Source organism: Erpetoichthys calabaricus, chromosome 6, assembly GCF_900747795.2.
Source record: "Erpetoichthys calabaricus chromosome 6, fErpCal1.3, whole genome shotgun sequence".
Classification (NCBI taxonomy): Eukaryota; Metazoa; Chordata; class Cladistia; order Polypteriformes; family Polypteridae; genus Erpetoichthys; species Erpetoichthys calabaricus.
Window position 1 is genome coordinate 192,256,847 of NC_041399.2, and position 25,502 is coordinate 192,282,348.

At 40.3% G+C, this 25,502-nt stretch overlaps 1 protein-coding gene across 1 annotated transcript in view; it reads left to right on the plus strand.

Moving 5' to 3' along the window:
* Positions 1-25,502, plus strand: part of vill (villin-like) — a 123,854-nt gene that overhangs the window by 73,742 nt on the left and 24,610 nt on the right. Inside the window, exons 4-11 of the mRNA XM_028804203.2 lie at positions 4,492-4,688; positions 4,909-5,017; positions 10,498-10,608; positions 11,225-11,430; positions 11,850-11,928; positions 17,836-17,934; positions 22,015-22,168; positions 24,431-24,531. Of these exons, the coding sequence (XP_028660036.1) occupies positions 4,492-4,688; positions 4,909-5,017; positions 10,498-10,608; positions 11,225-11,430; positions 11,850-11,928; positions 17,836-17,934; positions 22,015-22,168; positions 24,431-24,531 (1,056 nt within the window). The remainder of the gene's footprint in view (positions 1-4,491; positions 4,689-4,908; positions 5,018-10,497; positions 10,609-11,224; positions 11,431-11,849; positions 11,929-17,835; positions 17,935-22,014; positions 22,169-24,430; positions 24,532-25,502) is intronic.

The window sequence follows — 25,502 nt, forward strand, 5'->3', positions numbered from 1 at the left end:
TGTTGGTGTTAATTGTAAATGCATTACAATTAGTAATGTTTTCATTTAAACTAAAGACATATGTTCTCTATGAAATCCCTATATAAGTATATTACATCACAATGTGGAAGAAAACCATCCTTCATTTCAAAATGGCAACATGGTTTGTACCGTTTTATTTTCATTTTTTAAATTGATCTTTATTTGTTACAGAGCCAGCCACATAGATGGCTTTTAATATCATCTTTGCAAAACTCGCAAGAGTATGAAAGAATAAATAATTGTAAAACATCTTTGGCTGCTAGAGAGTTATTCCTAAATGACTAAAAAGAGCGTAACAATAGTGTGCGCTGTTTGACACTGTAGGCTGCAGGTAGTCCTTCCTTTGATTTGATATACAGTGATCCCTCGATATATCGCGCTTCGCCTTTCGCGGCTTCACTCTATCGCGGATTTTATATGTAGGCATATTTAAATATATATCGCGGAGTTTTTGCTGGTTCGCGGATTTCTGCGGACAATGGGTCTTTTAATTTCTGGTACATGCTTCCTCAGTTGGTTTGCCCAGTTGATTTCATACAAGGGACGCTATTGGCAGATGGCTGAGAAGCTACCCAACTTACTTTTCTCTCTCTCTTGTGCTGACTTTCTCTGATCCTGACGTAGGGGGTATGAGCAGGGGGGCTGTTCGCACACCTAGACGATGCGGACGCTCGTCTAAAAATGCTGAAAGATTATCTTCACGTTGCTACTTTCTGTGCAGCTGCTTCCTGAAGCGACATGCTGCACGGTGCTTCGCATACTTAAAAGCTCGAAGGGCACGTATTGATTTTTGACTTTGTTTTTCTCTGGCTCTCTCTCTCTCTCTCTCTCTCTCTCTCCCTCTCCCTGCTCCTGACGGAGGGGGTGTGAGCTGCCGCCTTCAACAGCTTTGTACCGGCGGTGCTTTGCATACTTAAAAGCCAAACAGCCCTATTGATTTGTTTGCTTTCCTCAGTCTTTCTGACAGACTCTGCTCCTGATGCGCACTCCTTTGAAGAGGAAGATATGTTTGCATTCTTTTAATTGTGAGACAGAACTGTCATCTCTGTCTTGTCATGGAGCACAGTTTAAACTTTTGAAAAAGAGACAAATGTTTGTTTGCAGTGTTTGAATAACATTCCTGTCTCTCTACAACCTCCTGTGTTTCTGCGCAAATCTGTGACCCAAGCATGACAATATAAAAATAAACATATAAACATATGGTTTCTACTTCGCGGATTTTTTTATTTCGCGGGTGGCTCTGGAACGCAACCCCCCGCGATGGAGGAGGGATTACTGTACTGTACTTCATTAATCCCCAAGGGTTACTTGTCTTTTTGCATAATCTTGGTGTTTAAAAGTTCAGGGTCAGCCACCGTACAGTGACCCTTCAGCAATTTTCAGGTTAAGGGTCTTGCTCAAGGGCCCAATGGAGTAGGATTCCTTCTGGCAGTAACAGGTTACCTGAACCAGTAACCTTCCAGATACCAACACAGATCCTTCGCCTCAGAGCCACCACTCCACCTGACTTCTGCATAAATATTTATTCTAGCCTATACACACTGGCTGCTTTTTAAAATGTTCCTTAAGATTTGTAAGAGTAATTGTATGCATGCTGTCCTCTGGCATGCGTCACGAGTTATTATGACCAAAACAAGGTATTCAGAGCCACACTGCTGATCGCTTATCCTACACCTTTAGTTTACTTGTACACGCACGACATTCCCTTTACTACGACTACTCATGGACAGCAGAAAGCATCTATCAAAGGTGGGGGGTGGTGGATGGTGCATGGTGTGTGACGATTCGGGTTCTCTTCAGGCTTCCAATGTCCTGATGGGGGTCCTGAACCCAACACTGTCGATAATGTCACAGAGATGAGCTGACAAATGGGGACAAATCTCACATGAAGCCAGGGGATATATCCAAAAGTGCTAAAGTGCTTTTATTAAAACAATAATTAAAACAAAAAGTGCAGTGTCCAAAGTTTCAATAAATATTCCATAAAACAAGTGTCTAGTGGGGATAAAATCAAATAAATAAATCCTTTAAAATCCGAGGTTAAAAAGCAGTCTCTCTCTCTCTCTTTCTCTCGGTATTCTCCGACCCACCTCCATCACTCTCTTCCCTGCTCACCTATTGCTCTCTCAGCCGGCAGAGACCCAACAACCACGAGCTCCTTCGGCCAACCTCCATCTTGGCCTCCTTTCGGATGTCACTGCCAGACCATCGAGGTCGGCTCTCCTCCCTTCACCCTTCACACACTCATAGTCGCTCCTCAGATCCCTCGGGAGGACACCTTCCTTGCTCACCCCACTCACTCGTACATTCAGTGGGGCGAACTAGCCCCAGAGTGCATCAGCCAAATGGTCCTTCGCGGCGCCCCAGCTCGTGGTGTCTCCACTTTCCAGGTGGCCAGATCATAACTTCATGCCTGCTGTCTTTCATCCTTTAACCTCATGCTTTCTCTTTTCCTCGATCCTTCCATTTCTTCCCCTTTCCTTCCATTTCTATCTTATATATATACACACACATACCTTTGTGCGCCTCCGTGGGCGCAGCGCCTTAATCACACACCACAGGAAGCCAATGAGGCAATCGAGAACGCCCACACCCACACGTGCAGGTGCGACTCACTCCACTCACCTCATTAACTCCCTGCGGTCGTGCAATCGCGCCCATGGAGAACAGAACAGCTATATGGATTTAAAACCCGGCCCTTTCTTGAAGCCGCGGACCCGCTATACCACATGGTGTTGAAACAAATGCTGCAGAACATCACTTACACCCGTGTTTGGTAATATTATAATGGTGATTTAAAGTTAATTCATTCCAAGTGAAAAACTGCTATAAATTCTCTATAAATTGGCATCAACACCCCAAATAAGTACTGCCTCATTATTCAGTGGGTTTGAATTAATGTCTACCGACAAAAAATAAGTTTCAGATGACTTTTACTCACTCAGAAGTGATGTCCATTGATGTTCTTTTTCTATCACATTCTGAAGAACAGCAATTCTATCATTTGTAGAAAAAATTACAGTTCATTCTGTTCCAACGTGGCTTAGCTCCATTGCTTGATTTGTGTTTTTTGTATTTTTATTTTTCTTACTTCAAAAAGCATTTTGCAGTCTTTGTTGATTGGTATTTTAAACTTAATAATGAACAGTCTAGGCTTTTTAAAAAATGTAAAACTATGTATTAATAAAAACAATGCAGTCTAATCAGATCATTTCAGATTTATTGTCATGTGTGGTGTACGCAGTAAAATGAAGAGCACACCTGACCAAGTGCATGATGTCATCACGGTTGAGTGGCCCAAATCTCACTTTAGAGATCATCACAATAGATAGCAAGATGTAGAGGAGATATGTTTTTGTTCAAATACATTATGCATTGCATGTGATTTTGCAAAAGTGATACTCACTAAAAGCAGTTACTTAGATTTGGGAGTTTTTAAAGGTGGGGGACTGTGAAAAAGAAAGGAGAATTGCTCCCTATGGATTTGGCAACAGTTCATAAACTCCTTTTGTACCCATTCATTTCTAAGAAAATGGGCCAGATTAAATTACACTGAGGGAAAGTGTCTTTTGTAAAAGCAACATGGCTAAATAAAATCCATGGTGAGACAAATAGTAAGGCAAAAGCTGTAATCCAGGAAAATGAAACTGTTATCCCAAAGTGCTTGAGAATAAAAAAAAAAAACAACAGCCCCTATCATTGATGGTATTTCGCTTTTGCCAACACATTTATTCAAACATTGTGGACGCTGATCAAGTTGTCCAGCACAGCACATTCTTTCTGCCTGATGGGAATTGTAGTCCCTGTGTTGGTATGGCCACAAGGTTGCAGATGAGATGAATATATGGGGGATGTTAAAGAGGGGGGTATATATATTTAAATACCTTTCTTCCTGGATCAATTGCCTGAAATTAACTGGCCAAGAAACAGCATAGTTTACTGATTGTTTTTGCAAAACAAAATTTTAAGTTTCCCTGTGGGCTCAGTTTCGTAACAATGGCTGGCACACAACTATATGATGAAAACAGCCCAGGCAGTCCTGTGGTTCTGCAGTCTATGCTACTACTACTAGGTTAGATGTAATTTCTTTAGCTTCTTGTTGTTCAAGAATTGACGCCAAACTTGTCATTCCAGAACAATTACATTCATTCAAATACATTCATCCAGGCAGCTTAAATGTTTGTCACTAACATAATAAAGCAGGGACTGTATGCATAAAGGCACGCCATTGGACATTCTTCTATTATAGAAATATTAGAAAAGTGAAATGTGATTTCTTTGGCTAGAATTGCCAAATTAATCCTCCATATTTTCCAGACAAATTACATTCCAAAAGAGAATAAAAATAGTATCATGTAGTAGCATGTTTCAGCCTACCATTGCTTTCAGTAGAGTTATTTCAAAAGAATGTGAGCATCTTTATCAACCTGAATCAGATTCACTTTGTAAACACTCCTATTTTTTATGCAGGGAAAACAAGTCTCCAGCAAGTTGGCTTTCGATATCCACTATTGGATTGGGAATGAGTCATCTCAAGATGAGCAGGGGGCCGCAGCCATCTTAGTCACACAGCTGGACGACTTTCTTGGCGGCAGCCCTGTCCAGTACAGAGAGGTGCAGGGCTATGAGTCGGCTACCTTCAAGAGCTATTTCAAGAATGGAATCATGTGAGTAAAGTTTTCTCTCTCCTTTGGTATGCTCTTGAAGACATTAAACACATCAGGCTGTGTGACACACAGAATATTCTGTGAGTCCAGCTCACATATTGCATTTAATTTCTTTCCATTGTGTCTGACACATAATATCCATTGTACGAAAAATCAAGAAAAGTCACTCCTCATTCTGGCTTCTTTTTAATATTTTCTGTATTGTTGGTTTGTTAAACAGCTACAAAAAGGGAGGACTGGCTTCAGGCTTCAAGCATGTGGAGACAAATGTGTATAACATCAAGCGATTACTACACGTTAAAGGGCGGAAAAACTGCACAGCAAAAGAGGTAAGTGAATTTAGTAGTAGGACTACATGGTGGCACCGTAGTTAGCACTACTGATTCCCATTGCCAGAACACTGGTTTAATATGCTGACAGGGTTACTGTCTCTATGTGAGTTTTCTGTAGGTATTCCATTTTTTTCCCAACATTTCAAAGATTTGATTTGTTGATTAGTGATTCTGAACTGGCACTGTAGCATTAGACTGGGGCCTTGCCCGGCTATGGTCTGTGTCCTGTGCCTGATGATGCTAGTAGAGGCTCAGACTTTTTTGAGTTGGATAAATCGGTTCAGAAAATGAATGGATGGATGGAGAGATGGATGAGTATCATAGGGGCTCAACACCATTTGTGACACAATATTAAGCTGAAACATGCAGCTATTGAATCATTTCAAGCATCTTGATAAGTTCTCAGTTATTTAAATTAAACTTCAATTGATATAGTGATGGGAATTAAAAATTGACAGATGAAACAGAGTTAAAAAGCCAGGCCAAGTTTAAAAATTATGATGGCTGTAACGAGTAACTTTCAGTTCACACCCTGTTCTCCTAAACTGGCATTAAAACTTGTTTTATAGGCGATTTAGCAATTACAAAATCAAAACTCATTAAAAAAGTTGCTTGGAGGTTTTAAAGGACTATTTAGAGAGTAAAATAAGGAATATTGGTTCCTAAAGCCTCATTCATACGTCCATGTTTACCTGTGGGTGGCACGGTGGCGCAGTGGGTAGCGCTGCTGCCTCACAGTTAGGAGACCTGGGTTTGCTTCCCAGGTCCTCCCTACGTGGAGTTTGCATGTTCTCCCTGTGTCTGCGTGGGTTTCCTCCTGGTACTCCGGTTTCCTCCCACAGTCCAAAGACATGCAGGTTAGATGCATTGGCGATCCTAAATTGTCCCTAGTGTGTGCCCTGCAGTGGGCTGGTGCCCTGCCCGGGGTTTATTTCTTACCTTGTGCCCTGTGTTGGCTGGGATTGGTTCCCGCAGACCCCCGTGACTGTGTAGTTAGGATATAGCGGGTTGGGTAATGGATGGATGTTTACCTGTATTCATTTCTGTAGCTACGCAAAGCATTTAATCCATAAAATTAATTTGATTTAAGCTAGTGTTTCTCAAGCTTTGTGGTGTCGTGACCCAGTTTTTGACATGCCAGTGTGTTCACAACCCACCATGGGAGCTGAGTCCCTCTCTGTGAATTTAGCGTAACCCTGGTTGGGTCCTACTCGATGAACTTAGCTCAATTGTCAAAGTGGGGTGGGGAGATCCCACGCAATTCATTACATGAATCAAACACGATGGTCAATGCTTTTCGTCCATGGTGAATTGAGTACAATCATCAGAGTGGGAGTTGGGAAGGTCATGCATGGACTGGCCATGATCCACCTGCTGCCACTGTGAATCAAGCACAATCATCAGAGCAGAGGGTGGGTGCCCATCTGTAATGCCTCCACAGCCCACCTGCAATGCTTCTGTTGCCCACAGGTTTTGAACCCCTATCTATACCTCTAGTAGTAATGCAGTATGAGTAGGAAGTACTTTTTTTAAGACTTTGACATGCTACATATTTTCTACATGAAGATACACCAAAACATCTCATTATGCACATTACTGTGTTTCCTCCACATGGGAAACTCACTACACGGGAAGTCACCATTGACAAAACCTCAACTTAACAACCACCTTACCCTAGTTGAGGATATGCATATTTCCAGTGATTTTCTTTTTTTTCACTACAAATCTTTATTTAAATCCTGAATGACAGGAATACGTGTGGAATTAATTCCTCCAGATAGCAACTAAATGCCTTCCTTCTTGTGTGAATAGCACAAATTCCACTGGAAGCAAAAAGCAATTTATTATGCAAATTTTTTCAAGAAGTAAAACAGTGTGTTGTTGCAAGGTCAGGTTCGTGTAAATCAGTTTGCTAATCACTATTGGAAACCAAAAAGACACATTATCTCCAAACAATGAACAAAAATTCTTATTCAGAAAAGCACGTGCAGAGATTCATTAACCAGAAAAACAGGTAAAGAAAAACTGCACTGATAAAACATTTTAAATCGTATCTACAAATCTGGACAACCAGGAAGTGCACAGTACTGACCTTTATAACTTTGACCCAGTGACGCCACGCAGCTCACACTCCCAACTGACCTTACCTAACAACAGCATAGAGACCATCATCAGTATTGTTATGAGTTGTTCAATTTAAAGATGTATTCCTATTCAAATACTTTTTTTCTAAGCAAAAGTATTTGTGGGAATATAGGTTTCTATTACTATGGAACATTTCTTTGAAGGTTACATTGCATTATGGTGTTTCTAGAACATATTGATTATTAATTTCAAGGTTCTGAAACATTATTTTGTTTTGCATATGGGTGATGCTGCTTCTGATTGCCACTGAATGTGGTCTCAAATGCGGCTGCATCATCAGTGTGACACCTTAAATACTGTACTGCAGTTCTTTCAGTATCCATGATTTGGATATAAGCACAATCAAACACAGCAAGAATGTCTGTCCTGAATTTCTGGGTTTTGACTTTAGTGTTTTCCCTTTGTCATTGATTACTGGTTAGCAGTTAGACTTTGGTGCAAAAAATTTGATTTTAGGTTCCAACTTGTTTCTGGTTATGACTACGTTTCATCTCCTGGTCCTCTTCCAACCTTCACCCTAATAAGTATACTCAAAACATAAGCACCCATCTCCATATATATATATATATATATATATATATATATATATACAGTGGTGTGAAAAACTATTTGCCCCCTTCCTGATTTCTTATTCTTTTGCATGTTTGTCACACAAAATGTTTCTGATCATCAAACACATTTAACCATTAGTCAAATATAACACAAGTAAACATAAAATGCAGTTTGTAAATGGTGGTTTTTATTATTTAGGGAGTAAAAAAAATCCAAACCTACATGGCCCTGTGTGAAAAAGTAATTGCCCCCTGAACCTAATAACTGGTTGGGCCACCCTTAGCAGCAATAACTGCAATCAAGCGTTTGCGATAACTTGCAATGAGTCTTTTACAGCGCTCTGGAGGAATTTTGGCCCACTCGTCTTTGCAAAATTGTTGTAATTCAGCTTTATTTGAGGGTTTTCTAGCATGAACCGCCTTTTTAAGGTCATGCAATAGCATCTCAATTGGATTCAGGTCAGGACTTTGACTAGGCCACTCCAAAGTCTTCATTTTGTTTTTCTTCAGCCATTCAGAGGTGAATTTGCTGGTGTGTTTTGGGTCATTGTCTTGTTGCAGCACCCAAGATCGCTTCAGCTTGAGTTGACGAACAGATGGCCGGACATTCTCCTTCAGGATTTTTTGGTAGACAGTAGAATTCATGGTTCCATCTATCACAGCAAGCCTTCCAGGTCCTGAAGCAGCAAAACAACCCCAGACCATCACACTACCACCACCATATTTTACTGTTGGTATGATGTTCTTTTTCTGAAATGCTGTGTTCCCTTTACGCCAGATGTAACGGGACATTTGCCTTCCAAAAAGTTCAACTTTTGTCTCATCAGTCCACAAGGTATTTTCCCAAAAGTCTTGGCAATCATTGAGATGCTTCTTAGCAAAATTGAGACGAGCCCTAATGTTCTTTTTGCTTAACAGTGGTTTGCGTCTTGGAAATCTGCCATGCAGGTCGTTTTTGCCCAGTTTCTTTCTTATGGTGAAGTCGTGAACACTGACCTTAATTGAGGCAAGTGAGGCCTGCAGTTCTTTAGACGTTGTCCTGGGGTCTTTTGTGACCTCTCGGATGAGTCATCTCTGCGCTCTTGGGGTAATTTTGGTCGGCCGGCCACTCCTGGGAAGGTTCACCACTGTTCCATGTTTTTGCCATTTGTGGAAAATGGCTCTCACTGTGGTTCGCTGGAGTCCCAAAGCTTTAGAAATGGCTTTATAACCTTTACCAGACTGATAGATCTCAATTACTTCTGTTCTCATTTGTTCCTGAATTTCTTTGGATCTTGGCATGATGTCTAGCTTTTGAGATGCTTTTGGTCTACTTCTCTGTGTCAGGCAGCTCCTATTTAAGTGATTTCTTGATTGAAACAGGTGTGGCAGTAATCAGGCCTGGGGGTGGCTACGGAAATTGAACTCAGGTGTGATACACCACAGTTAGGTTATTTTTTAACAAGGGGGCAATTACTTTTTCACACAGGGCCATGTAGGTTTGGATTTTTTTTCTCCCTAAATAATAAACACCATCATTTAAAAACTGCATTTTGTGTTTACTTGTGTTATATTTGACTAATGGTTAAATGTGTTTGATGATCAGAAACATTTTGTGTGACAAACATGCAAAAGAATAAGAAATCAGGAAGGGGGCAAATAGTTTTTCACACCACTGTATATATATATATATATATATATATATATATATATAAAATTAAACATGTTTCAGTTTGTCTGTATGTCTGTCCGCTTTTCACAAGGGAGCTACTTAACGGATTTAGATCAGGTTTTTTTTCTATATTTTGCTGGAACATTCCGGTAGATTTTGCGACTTTTCTCATCGCACCAAGTATCATAGATCGCTTGCCGTACCAATGTATTTGCACGAATCTGAGAGAGACTCAGCGTTCAAGTTCCTCCTCACTCACGCTCCAGCCTTAGGGCGTACATTACCTCTGCTTAGCTAGCGAATGAGAGAACTACTTAACGGATTTAAATTGAGTTTTTTCTATAATTTGCTTGAACATTCCAGTTGATTTTGCAACTTCTCTCATTGCGCTAAGTATCATAGTTTGCTTGTGGTACCGATTTATTTGCGCAAATCCGAGAGAGATGCAGCAGACAGAGTTCCTCCTCACTCGTGCTCCAGCCTCAGGGTGTACCTTACCTCCACTTAGCTAGCGAACGAGAGAACTGCGTAACGGATTTAAATCAGGTTTTTTTTTCTATAATTTGCTTGAACATTCTGGTTGATTTTGCGACTTCTCTCATTGTGCTATGAATCATAGTTCACTTGCAGGAGCGATATATTCGCACTAATCTGAGACAGAGGCTGTGGGACAAGGGGAGTGGAAAGCGTGACGTCAGGAGTAAGGAGCAGGGTCCTCCTCACTCACGTGCAACCCTCTGTTCAAGTCACTCTACCTTTGTGGTTTGGAGTGTACCTTGCCTCCGTTTAGCTAGCAATACCTGTTTGTTTATTGATTTTTAAAGTTTGTCCTGTTTCACTACTACACAGGTAGTATAAAATTACATTGTTGGAAATGCAAATTATTTTTTTAACATTGCAAAAAGTGAATTTAAAACAAAAAACAAATGTCAAAAATAGATTCCTTCGGGCTTCAAAAATGTATTCTACACATGGAACTTTTTACAAAAGCCCTCAGAAAAAAATTAAACAAAGCAGTATTTTGCTGTGGCCATATTATGTTTGTAAATCTGTGTAAGCTTACTGAGATTTACTCAATGAAGGGCGCTATATTGAACTGGACTGAATGAAGTGATGTTTTGGCTTCGCAGGTGGAGGTTTCTTGGAATAGCTTCAACAACGGAGATGTTTTCCTCCTGGACATGGGCAAGGTGATTGTTCAGTGGAATGGACCCGAAAGCAACAAACAGGAGCGTTTGAAGGTTGGTCATTTTGTTTTCCAGGAACGAGACTGGTACAGCTGATGTGTAGCCCAGGTTGGCATTCCTTGCTTTTTGGTTTTCTAGAGGGAGATTGTCTCTAGTGTCAGAGTATGAGAGGAAGCCTATTGATCTCCATCATTAGTTGATACTTACAAGAAATGTAAACTGGCACCCGGTCACAGTCACCCATCTGGAGTGCTATAAACACACAGCTATGCCCATGTTTTAAAGACTGGCACAATCTCTTCACTTGCCTATTATGAGTCATCAATAAAATACTGAGTACCCTTTCACTCCAGCTGTTGTAGGCTATTGCCTTGATAACTTGGACTGGTGTATCGCCAGACCCCATTACTAATTGTACTACACCAGTTACTTGTAGAAACGAGAAAAAGTTAGGGAGGTTGTGTAAATTGTCCAATGTATAGATCTGCATTTATATCAAGTGATTTTAATAAATTTTAACGTGACTATGAATACTACATTTAAACCAAAAATAGTGGGTAAATATGAAAGAAAATAATGTTAAAAAGAAGATTCCTGTTGAAAAAACAAATATTGTTTCTTAAGCATGATTTCTGCAGTGGTGTAATAATTTTGTGTCGGTGTGTTGTAGGGTATGATGCTGGCACAAGATGTCCGTGACCGAGAGCGGGGTGGCCGATCACAAATTGGCATCATTGATGGTGAAAATGAAGCTGCCTCCCAGGAATTGCTGAAGATTATGACAGCTGTGCTGGGGCAACGGCAGGGCAAATTGAAGGACAGCATCCCGGACGACAAACCCGACCTGTACCAGATGGCAAATATTCGGCTCTATCAGTAGGTTAATTCTCTGGATTGGCATCAAGATTACATGTGTTTCATAATAACTCTTTCAGTGTGCCAGCATAACCTAAACCCCTAAATAGTTTGTCAATGATCCAATTCCTTTGTGTGCTCACTACTGAAATATGTAAGATGGGTGTGTTCTGTATATGAACAGTGAAAACACAGCTCCCATTGTGTCTGAGCCAATGTTTCTTGCTTTTATTGAACCCACAGTGGATACTGTGTATGATAGTGTGATGTGCATTATATTACTTAGCAGACAGTCCCCCATCAATAATTACAGCATACCTGAACATTCACATTTCTTCAGCTCAATGGCTAGTCAGGACCACACTACCCTTTATAACATTCATTTTGTTCATCTGGATAAAGCAGATCCTTACAGTTTTTTTTTTTGTTTGTTTTCACAGTGTTTCTGATGCAAGTGGCAACTTGGTGGTTCAGGAGATTGCAACACAGCCACTGACACAGGACCTGCTGAAATCTGAGGTAAGGCAACCATTTCATGCACAAGTCAGGACAATCAGGCCAATTTGAATAAAAAAGTGAGTTAGAAAGCTCTGGTTTATGCTTTCAACACGTGCAAGCAGTCGGGTTAACCTCCAGTTTGATTTTGAATTGTCCTGCTGTGGAAGACTAACCATCAAGTCTATTCCATAACGTCTGAACAGGAATCCGAAAACCTTTTATGTATGGGAAACACATGGAACGCCTCTTGACCATGATTGGGAAAACTGACTGGTATATGTTGTGATATTCTTCTTAAATAAGAGTCTCTCACAAAGCATAAAGGTTTGGGGACCGCCCCCGTATAATGTCCAAAGGACAAAGAAAAGACAAAACATGTTATAAGTGGATCAAAAACAATGAGTATTTGACAATCGTTTCACATCAAAATGGCGGTTTTATACAGAGGAAAACAAAATGGAAAAAGGAAGTGAGTTGGCAGGAGATTACATCGAATCTGTGGGACAGAAGCAACGTCTTCAAGGATGGACCGGAAGTAATGCAGCATTGGTAGCGATGTCATCAGGAGGAGCCGGAATTGAAGTGATGTGAAGGGGCCGGAAGATACGTCATCTGAGTTGGACGGATGTGACGTTTTAGGCGGCCATATTTAGAGTCCGTCTGTGTATGTTTATTTTTCTTCTTTTTTTCTGACGGGAAGAAAGAGAGAGAGGCACCATTACCGTATATCAACCCTTCATCTCGTGATGTTTCACTCACCTTTGAGCTTACCGACTGTCTCCTAAGCACATGTGTGTGACAATGTATAAAGGTGTACGCCATAATGTGTATACATCTCCTCATCTGGAGTTATTACCTTCATGATGCATAACAGTATTTTGATGTAACAAACACATTTAATAAAAATAATCCCATTCACCATTAGTTTCCCACATAATTCTCACTGATCCCTCCATTTTCTGTTCGTGTTTAGTCTGGCACAAGACAGCAGTGGGTTACAGTTAGGTCCATAAATATTTGGACAGAGACAACTTTTTTCTAATTTTGGTTCTGTACATTACCACAATGAATTTTAAATGAAACAACTCAGATGCAGTTGAAGTGCAGACTTTCAGCTTTACTTCAGTGGGGTGAACAAAACGATTGCATAAAAATGTGAGGCAACTAAAGCATTTTTTGAACACAATCTCTTCATTTCAGGGGCTCAAAAGTAATTGGACAAATTAAATAACTGGAAATAAAATGTTCATTTCTAATACTTGGTTGAAAACCCTTTGACAGCCTGAAGTCTTGAATGCTGGGTTTCCTCCTTTTTAATGCTGTGCCAGGCCTTTACTGCAGCGGCTTACAGTTGCTGTTTGTTTGTGGGCCTTTCTGTCTGAAGTTTAGTCTTCAACAAGTGAAATGCATGCTCAATTGGGTTAAGATCAGATGACTGACTTGGCCATTCAAGAATTTTCCACTTCTTTGCTTTAATAAACTCCTGGGTTGCTTTGGCTGTATGTTTTGGGTCATTGTCCATTTGTATCATGAAACGCCGCCCAATCAGTTTGACTGCATTTTGCTGGATTTGAGCAGACAGTACGTCTCTGAACACCTCAGAATTCATTCGGCTGCTTCTGTCCTGTGTCACATCATCAATAAACACGAGTGTCCCAGTGCCACTGGCAGCCATGCACGCCCAAGCCATCACACTGCCTCCACTGTGTTTTACAGATGATGTGGTATGCTTTGGATAATGAGCTGTTCCACGCCTTCTCCATACTTTTTTCTTGCCATCATTCTGGTAGAGGTTGATCTTGGTTTCATCTGTCCAAAGAATGTTTTTCCAGAACTGTGCTGGCTTCTTTAGATTTTCTTTAGCAAAGTCCAATCTAGCCTTTCTGTTCTTGAGGCTTATGAGTGGCTTGCACCTTGCAGTGTACCCTCTGTATTTACTTTCATGCAGTCTTCTCTTTATGGTAGACTTGGATATCGATACGCCTACCCCCTGGAGAGTGTTGTTCACTTGGTTGGCTGTTGTGAAGGGGTTTCTCTTCACCATGGAAATGATTCTGTGATCATCCACCACTGTTGTCTTCCGTGGACGTCCAGGTCTTTTTGCGTTGCTGAGTTCACCAGTGCTTGCTTTCTTTCTCAGGATGTACCAAACTGTAGATTTTGCCACTCGTAATATTGGAGCAATTTCTCGGATGGGTTTTTTCTGTTTTCACAGCTTAAGGATGGCTTCTTTCACCTGCATGGAGAGCTCCTTTGACCGCATGTTGTCTGTTCACAGCAAAATCTTCCACATGCAAGCACCACACCTCAAATCAACTCCAGGCCGTTTATCTGCTTAATTGTCAATGACATAACGATGGACTTGCCCACACCTGCCCATGAAATGGCCTTTGAGTCAATTGTCCAATTACTTTTGAGCCCCTGAAATGAAGGGATTGTGTTAAAAAAATGCTTTAGTTGCCTCACATTTTTATGCAATCATTTTGTTAAAACCCACTGAATTAAAGCTGAAAGTCTGCACTTCAACTGCATCTGAGTTGTTTCATTTCAAATTCATTGTGGTAATGTACAGAACCAAAATTAGAAAAAAGTTGTCTCTGTCCAAATATTTATGGACCTAACTATATAACCTGTGCAGGTATCAAGGCTGGAAGCAGGATAGGATGGACTTAAGACTTCAGTTCCCCTTGGCCTTGTAACATGTTGAGTCTAAGTGAACATTTAGTAATCCCTCATAATGCATTTTAAGATGTCTGGAAATGCATTTATGATATTTTAAAATGAATTAAAATCAATAACATATCTTGAAAATATGTCAATTTCAAAATATCTTAAATACATTTTCAAATATATTTCAAAACATGACACACTGCTCATATTGAGATAGCTCAAATGCAATTCAAGATAAGTTTTGAAATAAGTTCCTATGAATTTTGAGATATCTTAAAGTAAGTGTGTACCCATTCTGAGATATCTGAAATGTAATTCAAGATATCTCAAAATAACTTACTATAAAACTGACCCTAGGAGGATCTGCTATGAAACTAATGAAGCTTAAACTTCAGGGCCACTAATCCTGGAGGGGCCCCAGGAATGACTTTAGTCCACATTGCTTATAAATTTTGTGTATGTACTGTATGTGAGTGGGGTTTTTAAAAATAATAATATTAATAATATATAAATAACATATTAGTTAAAATAAAAAGGTTATTAAAGTATCATGTAGGCTTGTCATAAATGAAAATTAATTAATTAAGGATGTTTCATTCTAATATGTTCTAAACATATGGGGGCAAAGGGTCCCTCAAGCTTCAGGGCCCCAAAAATGTAGGCCTGCCACTGAAAATGACTATGCATTCAATGGGACATCCTTTCAAGTTTATAATACATTGAAATACATTTGAGGTGTCTCGAAACACATTGCAGATATCTGAAAATGGACAGCAAGCTGTTTTAAGATATCTGAAAATGTATTTGAGATTTCTTAAATTGCATTTCAGATTTGTCAAAATGATCTGGATGTTCTTTTAGGATATCTCGAAGTGTAACCAAGATATTTTAAAATGTACTTTAGCAATCTTCATATTGACTCACATTTCAAATATTTAAAATACAATTTTAGATATCTCAAATTCATTTCATTATATCTTAAAATAGGTCTTTACTTCAAGATATCTCAAATTTTATTCCATATCTCAAATACATTTCAAGATGTCTTTAAAAAGATGTCAACTTATTTTAAGATATCTGAATATCATCTACAAAATTTCACTGCATCAATAATACAGTTCAAGATATCTTATATATATTTCAAGGTATCTCAAAATATGTCAAGTACATTTCAAAATGTCTTAAAGGAATACTCAAAAAAGATATTTTTTATGTTACTCACCCAATGCATTTTGTAGTCATAGCCGGAAAAAAAAATTTATTCTCATGTTTCCATGAAGAACGAAACAAAAAAAGTATATGCTATAATGGAACATAATTGTAACACGTGCTGTACAATGAGAAAACAAAAATCACTTTACTCATGGTGCATAATCCACATGTCTGTTATCCAGTCGTCTGCTCAAAACGTGCAAAACACATGCATTTTCTTCTCAGTTCTGGAAAAAGCAGCCTACATCGTAAACAGGAAAATGCATTCCCATAATTCTGTGCTTTTGAATGGAAGAGAGGACTCTTGGCGGGTCTTTAACCCTAATACCAGATATTTCAAAATGGATACAAGGTCAATTTGAGATATCTGAAAATATATATTGAGATATCTTGAAATGCATTTCAGGTTTCTGAAAACATATTGCAGATATTTTAAAAAGTGAACTGCATTTTAAGGTATCTGAAATTCATTTTGAGATAACTCTAAATGGTAATTTGGCTTGCCATACTGTAATCCAATACAGAAAATTGGTGGATGGGATAAGAAACCTGCTGCTGCTGCACATTTGTTAACCAAGGAAACAACTAATCTTAAATAAGAAAAAGTAGTAACATACTGTATATACTCGTGTATAAGTTGGGTCTTGAAACTCGAGAAATCGATTATAAAAAAAAATGTGACCCTTAAAATTTTTTTTTACATCTTCTTGCCTCCTCCAATCTCATATCAGTTTCTCAGACATATCAAATTTTGTTACAGCAGCGCAGTTACCAATTTCTTTCGCCACTTCAACGACTTTTAATTTAAAACCAGCCTCATATTTTCTTCTGTTCGAACGCTCCATCGTAGATAAGATATGCTCTTATGATAAAGGTGTATGAGGGTGTGAGATACAAAAAACACAAATCAGTGCAAACGTTGCTTCAGAATAGTTCAGGTATTACCGTGTGGTCATGCAGGCACAATACATAGAAAAAAGGCCGTGTGCTCCGTGGTTCTCTCTTAGGTGGGCGTTAGCATATCATAATCTCTTGGACCAATAGCGTGAATTTTCCGCATTCGACTTATACGACCGACATTATAAAATACCAGAAATTATATGGTAAAATCAAACCCACGACTTATCCGCGAGAGAACTTAAACGTGAGTATATACGGTACCATTCTTCACCAAAATTGTACAATTCAGGGTCTCAAGAAAGGAAGGGAAATGTTTACATTGCATTTTACCTTAGCAAAGTAATTCCTTAAAAAAAGCTGAAACTGCTGGACTGGATTGTTGTTTAGATGGCGGGACTCTCCTCCTGCCCTTCCTTTTAACTGCACTTAGGCTCTGGATCCTCCTATTTATATCAGTTGCTAGGCATCAGCAATCCCACTGCATTCATGTGTTGGTCAAATCAAGGAAGATGAAAGAGGGAGCCTGTCCTGCATTCTTTATTGCATCATAATGCATAGTGTAAGTGTGAAGAGCTCCCTCTTTTATTTCCCTTACTCATCCTGTCATATAACTGCAACGTGACCGGTGTTATCCATCAACTAGCAAAGCTAGGAGGAAACGGTGTAAACTGCTGGCAAAAAGTAAAGCTGGGGTGGCGCCATGGCTCAGTCGTGACTCATGATATCAGTGTGGAGATGTGTGTCTGACGATACATAGTCATAAGAACGTTCTCTTCACAGTCACCTTTGCATTGATTATATAGAAGAGTGATACATCAAGTAAGGAAAATTAAAGAAAGAAAAGGAGGATGGCCTTATGCTAATTAGCAAAACGGGACCATTTTTAAGTATTAAATGGGAAGTATTTGCATATTTAAAACAGTAGTGTGGTTGCATGCCTGAAACCCCACAGCAAAGCAAAAGATGTCCAATACTGTCGAACAGAGTACTCGGTCACCACTCTACTACAATGCTGTTACAGCAAGTAGTAATTACTGTACTATGGCTTCTCGATCTTACCTAAGTATCACTGGATAAAATCTCCATCTTGGAGCATAATGGGTATGTGCAAATTGGATGCTTATCTGTTCTCTTTGGTTTCTGCAGGACTGTTACATTTTGGATCAAGGTGGTGCCAAGATTTATGTATGGAAAGGAAAGCTAGCATCGAAGCAGGAGAAGCAGGCGGCACTTAGCAGAGCCGTGGTAAGTGTGCTGCTTGTTTTTCTGTCTTTCCTTTGTGAAGCACCTGATCATCCTCACATATCTCTCGGAGAAGCAAAGATGGCCCTGGTGCTGTTTTTATTGAATCTTCTTTAGCTGGTATCCCCCCTGCATCAAAAAGTTTCAAAAAGTAGTATTTACATATTTTAAAGCTGTGCATGTTAGGCTAATTAGTGAATGGCCCTTTGTGTATTTCAAGGCCATGTGATGGACTGGCACCCCGTCCACACTTAGTTCCTGCGTTGTTTGTGACTGCCACTATTAAATCTTGTCCCCAGTGACAGTAAATTAGATTAAGCCGATTGGAGAATGTGATTGTACATGAAATAGCAAACCATTGGAGCTTCTCCTTGCCTATTTACTGTACATTGATCTGTCAGTGGGGTAGTGTAACAACATTTCCTGTTCAGTTCATTGTACAGGTAAGGGCTCATTTATACTTCACGCTCAGAACGTGTATGCGCCCGCATCATGGCCGCCACACGTTCTGAGCGTTCATTTGATGCGTCCTCTGAGCAGGTCCTCAGAAATTAATGTGACGCATGCACGAGTTGCAGTACCAGCAAAAAGTCGGGGGGGCGCAGTGTGCTAAAAGTTGGAATGTGACGTCAGAGTCTCTGTTTACTATCTACATGTGACAGAAAGCCACTTTGCGGATCCTATGAGATCGGTGTGCGCACTTCGATATTTGATAAATGGGTTGATGTGGTGAAGCAAAATGCTGATATACAGATGTATTCATGGTGCTTTTATATTCAAGCGTCGCATATTCCTGATCGTAATACTCGATACGTTTAAAATTCTCACATACCGTCTTCTGTGCTCTTTTTTTTTCTAGGGCTTCCTCTGCTCCTGACAGCAGCGAATCGGCAGCAATAGATCGCCACACTGAGCACATTAAATGTATGATATTCCAACTCTCTGCACATTTAGAATCCTTAGATTTATACTTGATATCACTTTCATGATGAAAAGCATTAAAGTATGTATATTACATTTTACAGATAAATCGATTTCGTTTAAATAATGAATACTGTTAATAATTACACACATGGGGTGACACAGTGGCGGAGCATTAGTGCTGCTGTCTTGCAGGGAGTCACGTCGCTGATATTCCCGGCCTGGAGTTTACATGTTTTCCTGCTGGGTTTCCTCAGTGTGCTCCAGTTTCCTTCCAAAGATATGCAGATTTGGGGATTTGGTGCCGCTAAAATTACGCTAGTGTATGTGTGTGCTTGTATTCACTTCGCGATGAGCCGAGGCATTGTCCAGGGATTGTTTCTCACTCGTGCCCAGTGCTTGCTGGAATGGACACATCCCTGGATTTAATCAATAAACATCCTTTTCAGAGATATTGCGGTAAGGTGTCATCAGAATTTAATGGGTTTTCTAGGCAGTTCACAACACAGAGAAGCCGAACATGTTCTCGCCGTGATAATATCTTGCACTGCCACCTGACAGATTCCTCCAGATTTACGTAAAGTACGCACGCAAGTATAAACACCTGCGTAGCAGGAGCGTCCGCTGCAGTATGCGTCGCGTCGCGTGAAGTATAACTCCGGCCTAAGATGCTGCTTTGGATCTTCAGCCTGTCTCACCTCCACTGGCGCTGTTAGGTCAGCTGCAGGGTCGTCAGCTGGAACCGCAGCCCATGGATGTTTCGCACCCTAAACCAGTACATCTCTCCTCGGGGGGCCATTGGCATCCTGGGGATGTTTCCTCACCACCCCCTGCAGCTGCTTTCACTGGGGTGCTGACCCCCAACCAATGTCTTTCCTCCACAGCCAAAGCAAGTGGCTCCCTTTCTCCATTTCTTCTTCCAGCGCCTTTATGGCTTTCCTTAAGCTCGAGTCCGCCACTCCTACACCGTGCAACAATTGGACTGTTGCTTTGCCAACTTATATATATAATAGAACAAACATCTGTGTATCTGTGTATCTGTGTGTCCATCCAGTGGCTATGTCTCTGTCTTTCCAACAGATCACATCACAAACATTAACAATGCTTTTACAAATCCCATACCAAAAGGTATATAACAGAGACCTATGTCATTCAAACAAATGGCTCATGACAAACATTTGTAGTAATGAATTTGATTACTATAAATTACAAACGCGATTTATTTTATTAATGTATGAATTACAAAACACATACATTTTAATAGATGATGCACTGCAAACGTTAACGCTGAGGTCCATGTTATTTATTTAGATTTCAACCCATCTTATACAGGTAGCACAGCCATATAAAAATATATCTAATATGTTATGTAACATAAAAATCACTTTCAGCCACCATTCTACACTATTGGATATCAGAATATTTATTCAGCTAAAGCAGGGGTGGCCAACTCTGATACTGGAGGCGACAGTGGCTGCCGGTTTTTGTTCCAACCCACTTGCTTCATTAGAAGCCAATCCTCACCAAAAACACATCTTATTTAATTTCATTAGTTATTAGTGTTTTCGTGTGGCACAGTGGCGCAGTGGGTAGCGCTTACAGAGTCCTCCCTGCGTGGAGTTTGCATGTTCTCCCCGTGTCTGCGTGGGTTTCCTCCGGTACTCTGGTTTCCTCCCACAGTCCAAAGACATGCAAGTTAGGTGCATTGGCGATTCTAAATTGGCCCTAGTGTGTGGTGTGTGTGTGTGCGCACCCTGCGGTGGGCTGGCGCCCTGCCCGGGGTTTGTTTCCTGCCTTGCGCTCTATGTTGACTAGAATTGTCTCCAGCAGACCCCTGTGACCCTGTAGTTAGGATATAGCAGGTTGGATAATGGATGGATTAGTGTTTTCACTCTACCATATCAGTTCATTCTTAAATCATAGATTTTTTTTCTTTTCTAATGATATTTAGAATAGAATGCCTTTTATTGTCACTATACACATGTACAATGAGATTAAAAGGGCACTGAAAAGGAGAGCCGCTCCGACCATGCGCACCGCCGTTCTGCTTTATCATCCAAGTGATTTGAAGCCTAAAATGGATGAGTAATTTTTAGTTCTTCGCTTCTCTTCAGTTTTCTTCTGAGTACTTAATTAAACCAAATAGTGAATAATAAATATACACAGGTGGAAATGGAAACAAGCTAGATGTAGAACTGCTGGTTCCTTTGTCATTTGCATCTTATTCTGCATAAGGAGCAATTAAAACAATTAATACAGCTGTTTAAGGCTATAATAAGCAGTTAAGGGTTTAAAATCTTAACAAGTGAGACAACTAAAATGAAGCAGAAAAATGTCACTTGAGCAATAAGTGCTTCATCAGCAATGAATGATTTCTCATGAAGCATTTGCGTTGGAAGAAAAACCCAAAGCCACTGCGACCCTCCAGAACTGCCGTTGCTCAATCCTGATTTAAAGGGTCTGAGTCTTAAATAGCAAATAAATGAAAAGAAGTTAATTAGTAGCAAAAGCTAGTCACTAATTAAGAAAATAGTTGAAAACTTGTAGTCACTGTGGCTCTCTAGGATTGGAGTTGGCCACCCCTGGGCTACAGTATATTTTATTTTACTTTGTTATCTTCTTGTTTCCTGTATGTCTTGTAAAGCGCCTTGTGATACAATCGGTGAAAGGCACTACATTAAATAATCACTCACTGGTTGACTGAGGTGTTTTCTAGGTGTGCCTGTGCCATTCTCTGCAGATCGGTTTCCAGCTCAAGACCTTGGTCTCATTCTTATTTATGTCAGCACTTAGCACAGTGCAGGCTACAAACACCTGATCCAAAATTAATTGAATTACCCTATCATTTTAAGTCAGGTTATTATGCAGGGATTAAAAGTTCACATGGAGTGAATGTCATCAGGACTGCCAATCCCTTTTGTACTTTAATAGTGCTTATGCAAAGAAGAAAAGAGACTTTCATAAAATGTTCTGGCTTATAGCCACTCTACTCAGGCAGTGCTACTTCTTCCTTGTTCTAACAATTAAACTCTGCCAGGAAATGTTCAGACGTGTCATCTTAATGACTACAGGGAATCAGGGATAACATCTGATACACAAAGTTAAACCTGTACAGTTGTTGTGCCATTGTTCACATTGTTTTTTCTCCTTACTTTCTTCTAGGGGTTTATCAAAGCCAAGAATTACCCTTCTACTACCAATGTGGAGATGATGAATGAAGGTGCCGAGTCGTCTGTGTTTAAGCAGATTTTCAAGTCCTGGAAGGAGAAGGGGCAAACTCAGGGCATTGGAAAGACCCACTCTTTGGGCAAGATCGGTAAAGTCTTATCTGTCTCAGAGCTTAGTTCAAGAAGCTCTCTTGCTCATTTTGAAGGAGGTTTTATGAGGCAGCAAGGCTTGTACCTGCAGAACATAACCTAGGAAATGGGCAGTGGCGTTTTAAGAGAGAGAGGACATTCTAACTTGCCCAGTGGAGAGACCGCTATCCACAATTCACAGATGGCATACGTAGAGTATAGTAAGGGCTCGTTTATACTACACGCTCAGAACGTGTACACGCCCGCATCATGGCTGCCACGTGTTCCCAGCGTTCATTTAATGCTTCCTCTGAGCAGGTCCTCAGAAATTAAAGCGACGTGTGTGCAAGTTGCAGTACCAGCAAAAAGTCGGGGGGTGCAGTGCGATAAAAGTTGGAATGTGACGTCAGAGTCTCTGATTACTATCTACATGTGACAGAAAGCTGCTTTGAGGATCCTACGGGATCGATGTGCGTGCTTCGATGTTTGATGAATGGTTCAATATAATGAAGCAAAATGCCGACGTACAGGTGCATTCGTGGTGCTTTTATATTCAAGAGTCACATATTCCCGATTGTAATGACACGATACATTTTAAAAGTCTCACATACCGTCTTCTGTGCCGTCTTTTTTTTCTGGGGCTTCCTCCTGACCTGACAGTAGCGGCAAACAGCAATAGATCGCCACACAGAACACATTAAACATGTGATATTCCAACTCTCTGCACATGTAGAATGCCTAGATTTATATCACTTTCATAATGAAATTCAGTAAAGTATATATGTTACATTTTTCAGATAAATCGTTAATTTCGTTTAAATAATGAATGCTGTTTGTTAATAATTACACACATGGGGGTGACACGGTGGCAGAGCGGTAGCACTGCTGTCTCGCAGGGAGTCACGTCACTGATATTCCCTGCCTGGAGTTTGCGTGTTTTCCTGCTGGGTTTCCACAGTGTGCTCCAATTTCCTTCCAAAGAAATGCAGATTTGGTGACAGTAAAATGATGCCAATGTGTATGTGAGTGCTTGTATTCAACTTGCGATGAGATGATGCCCCATCTAGGGATTATTTCTGCCTCGTGCCCAATGCTTGCTGGAATGGACACATCCCTGGACTGATGGATTTAATCATTAAACATCCTTTTCAGAAATATTGCGGTAAGGTGTCATCGAAATTTAATGGGTGTTCCAGGCAATTCACAACACAGTGAAGCCAAACCTGTGCTTACCATGATGATATCTTGTACTGCCACCTGGTGGATTCTTCCAGATTTATGTAAAGTGTGTGTGCAAATATAAACAGTAAAACGCTTGCGTAGCAGAAGCGTCCGCTGGAACATGCATCACGTCACGTGAAGTATAAACCTGGCCTTAGAGCAGCCATGGTTAACTGTGCTTTGTTAGTGTAATTCATTTCAATGCTATTTATTTTTGTATAGCGTGCTTCACTGAGCACAGGCTATGTCAATACTGACCTCGGCTTACTTGCATTCTCTAAATAGTGCGCCCCAATCCACTGCCATTCACATACCAGGAATCGGTTTGTCACTTTCAATGCAATATATCAATGCTACAAAAGGAGACAGCACCATAATTGCTAGAAGCTCATAAGTATGGTCATTTGACACTCACCAGGAAGCAGCAAATTAACAGACGAGCTAAGCTCAGGGCTACAAAAATGAGAATAAAAGCCTGTCTGTTGCTGGATCTGAAACACAGTCTGAGCTGACATCACAAAAATACAAAAGTAATAATATTAACCAGCACGTCTTTGGAGCGGCTTTACTGTTTTAGATGACAAATGCTAGGCTGGTTACTAATTTAGTAAGTGTTTGAGTTTACATAATTCATTTGAATCCTGTCCTCGTGCTCCTCTTTGTGGATTTTGCATGTTCTGCTATAGTCAACATGAGGTTTTTTTAGGCACTTCAGTTTTTTCCCACATGCAAAAAAGCATGCAGGTTAACTTGACTGTCAAACTCTAAATTAGTTCTAAATTAGACAGAAGAGTCTGTCCTACGATGGATTGACATAACGTCCAGATGTAGGAGATCGGGTTCTGTACAATCTTGGAGAATATGGGGTCAGAAAATTAACAGAAGTGTCAATCAGCCTTCAATGCCAGGCTAGTTAATTTAGTCACCTTTTTCTTACTTTGTATTTAACATTAATAATTATGTGAAAGCACAAGCATTCAAGCTGATATTTAAATGTAGCCCTCTGAAGCTGTGTCACCATGCTGCCCATCCTCAGTTATCTTATACTTGTATCCTGACAGCTAAGGTGGACCAGGTCAAGTTTGATGTCATGGAGCTGCACGCCAGACCTGAAATCGCTGCCCAGCAGAGGATGGTAGATGATGCCACAGGAAAAGTTGAGGTGAGCCATTAGATCTTAGGACTTTGTCCGAATGTTAAACCCATGAATCAGAAATCACTTTCAGAGTTTTATTAAGCAAAATAATTTTTTCTGGAAGATTTCCAAAGTCGTGATGACACATTCACTTTTAAGAGTTTAATACACTTCACAACTATGATACAAAATCCATCCATCCATCCATTATCCAGCCCGCTATATCCTAACTACAGGGTCACGGGGGTCTGCTGGAGCCAATCCCAGCCAACACAGGGTGCAAGGCAGGAAACAAACCCCGGGCAGGGCCCCAGCCCACTGCAGGGCGCACACACACACCAAGCACACACTAGGGACAATTTAGAATCGCCAATGCACCTAACCTGCATGTCTTTGGATTGTGGGAGGAAACCGAAGCACCCGGAGGAAACCCATGCAGACACTAGGAGAACATGCAAACTCCACGCAGGGAGGACCCGGGAAGGAAACCTAGGTCTCCTAACTGCGAGGCAGCAGCGCTACCCACTGCGCCACCATGCCACCCAAGATACAAAATTTTATATATTAAAAAAATCTAATGATTTTTGTACAACTTTGCGTTTTTGAAAGTTGTAAATTGATCTTATGTCTATCCACTTGTAGGCCTTGGTAAGAACATGAGATAATGAGGCCTGCTTGCTTTTTTACTACACTGTGTGGGTTTCATTGATTATAAAATCTACAAATGTTTCTTATTATCTCATGCAAGTAAGAATTTTGCTGTGACAATAACGACCCTATAAACCTATAATTTCCACACTTCTGATCACTTTTAAAAAATGAACTGATACTAAATGGCTAAATCTTTTACTTTTTTTTTTTTACTGTTAAAAGGACTCCTGTAAATAAATAACTTAGCAGACCTTATGAGCAGAATGGGAGTTATGCTATGAAAGATTGAGAGGAAGGGCATGTAACACCAAGATAACCGCACATCTTACATGTATTACCAAATGTAG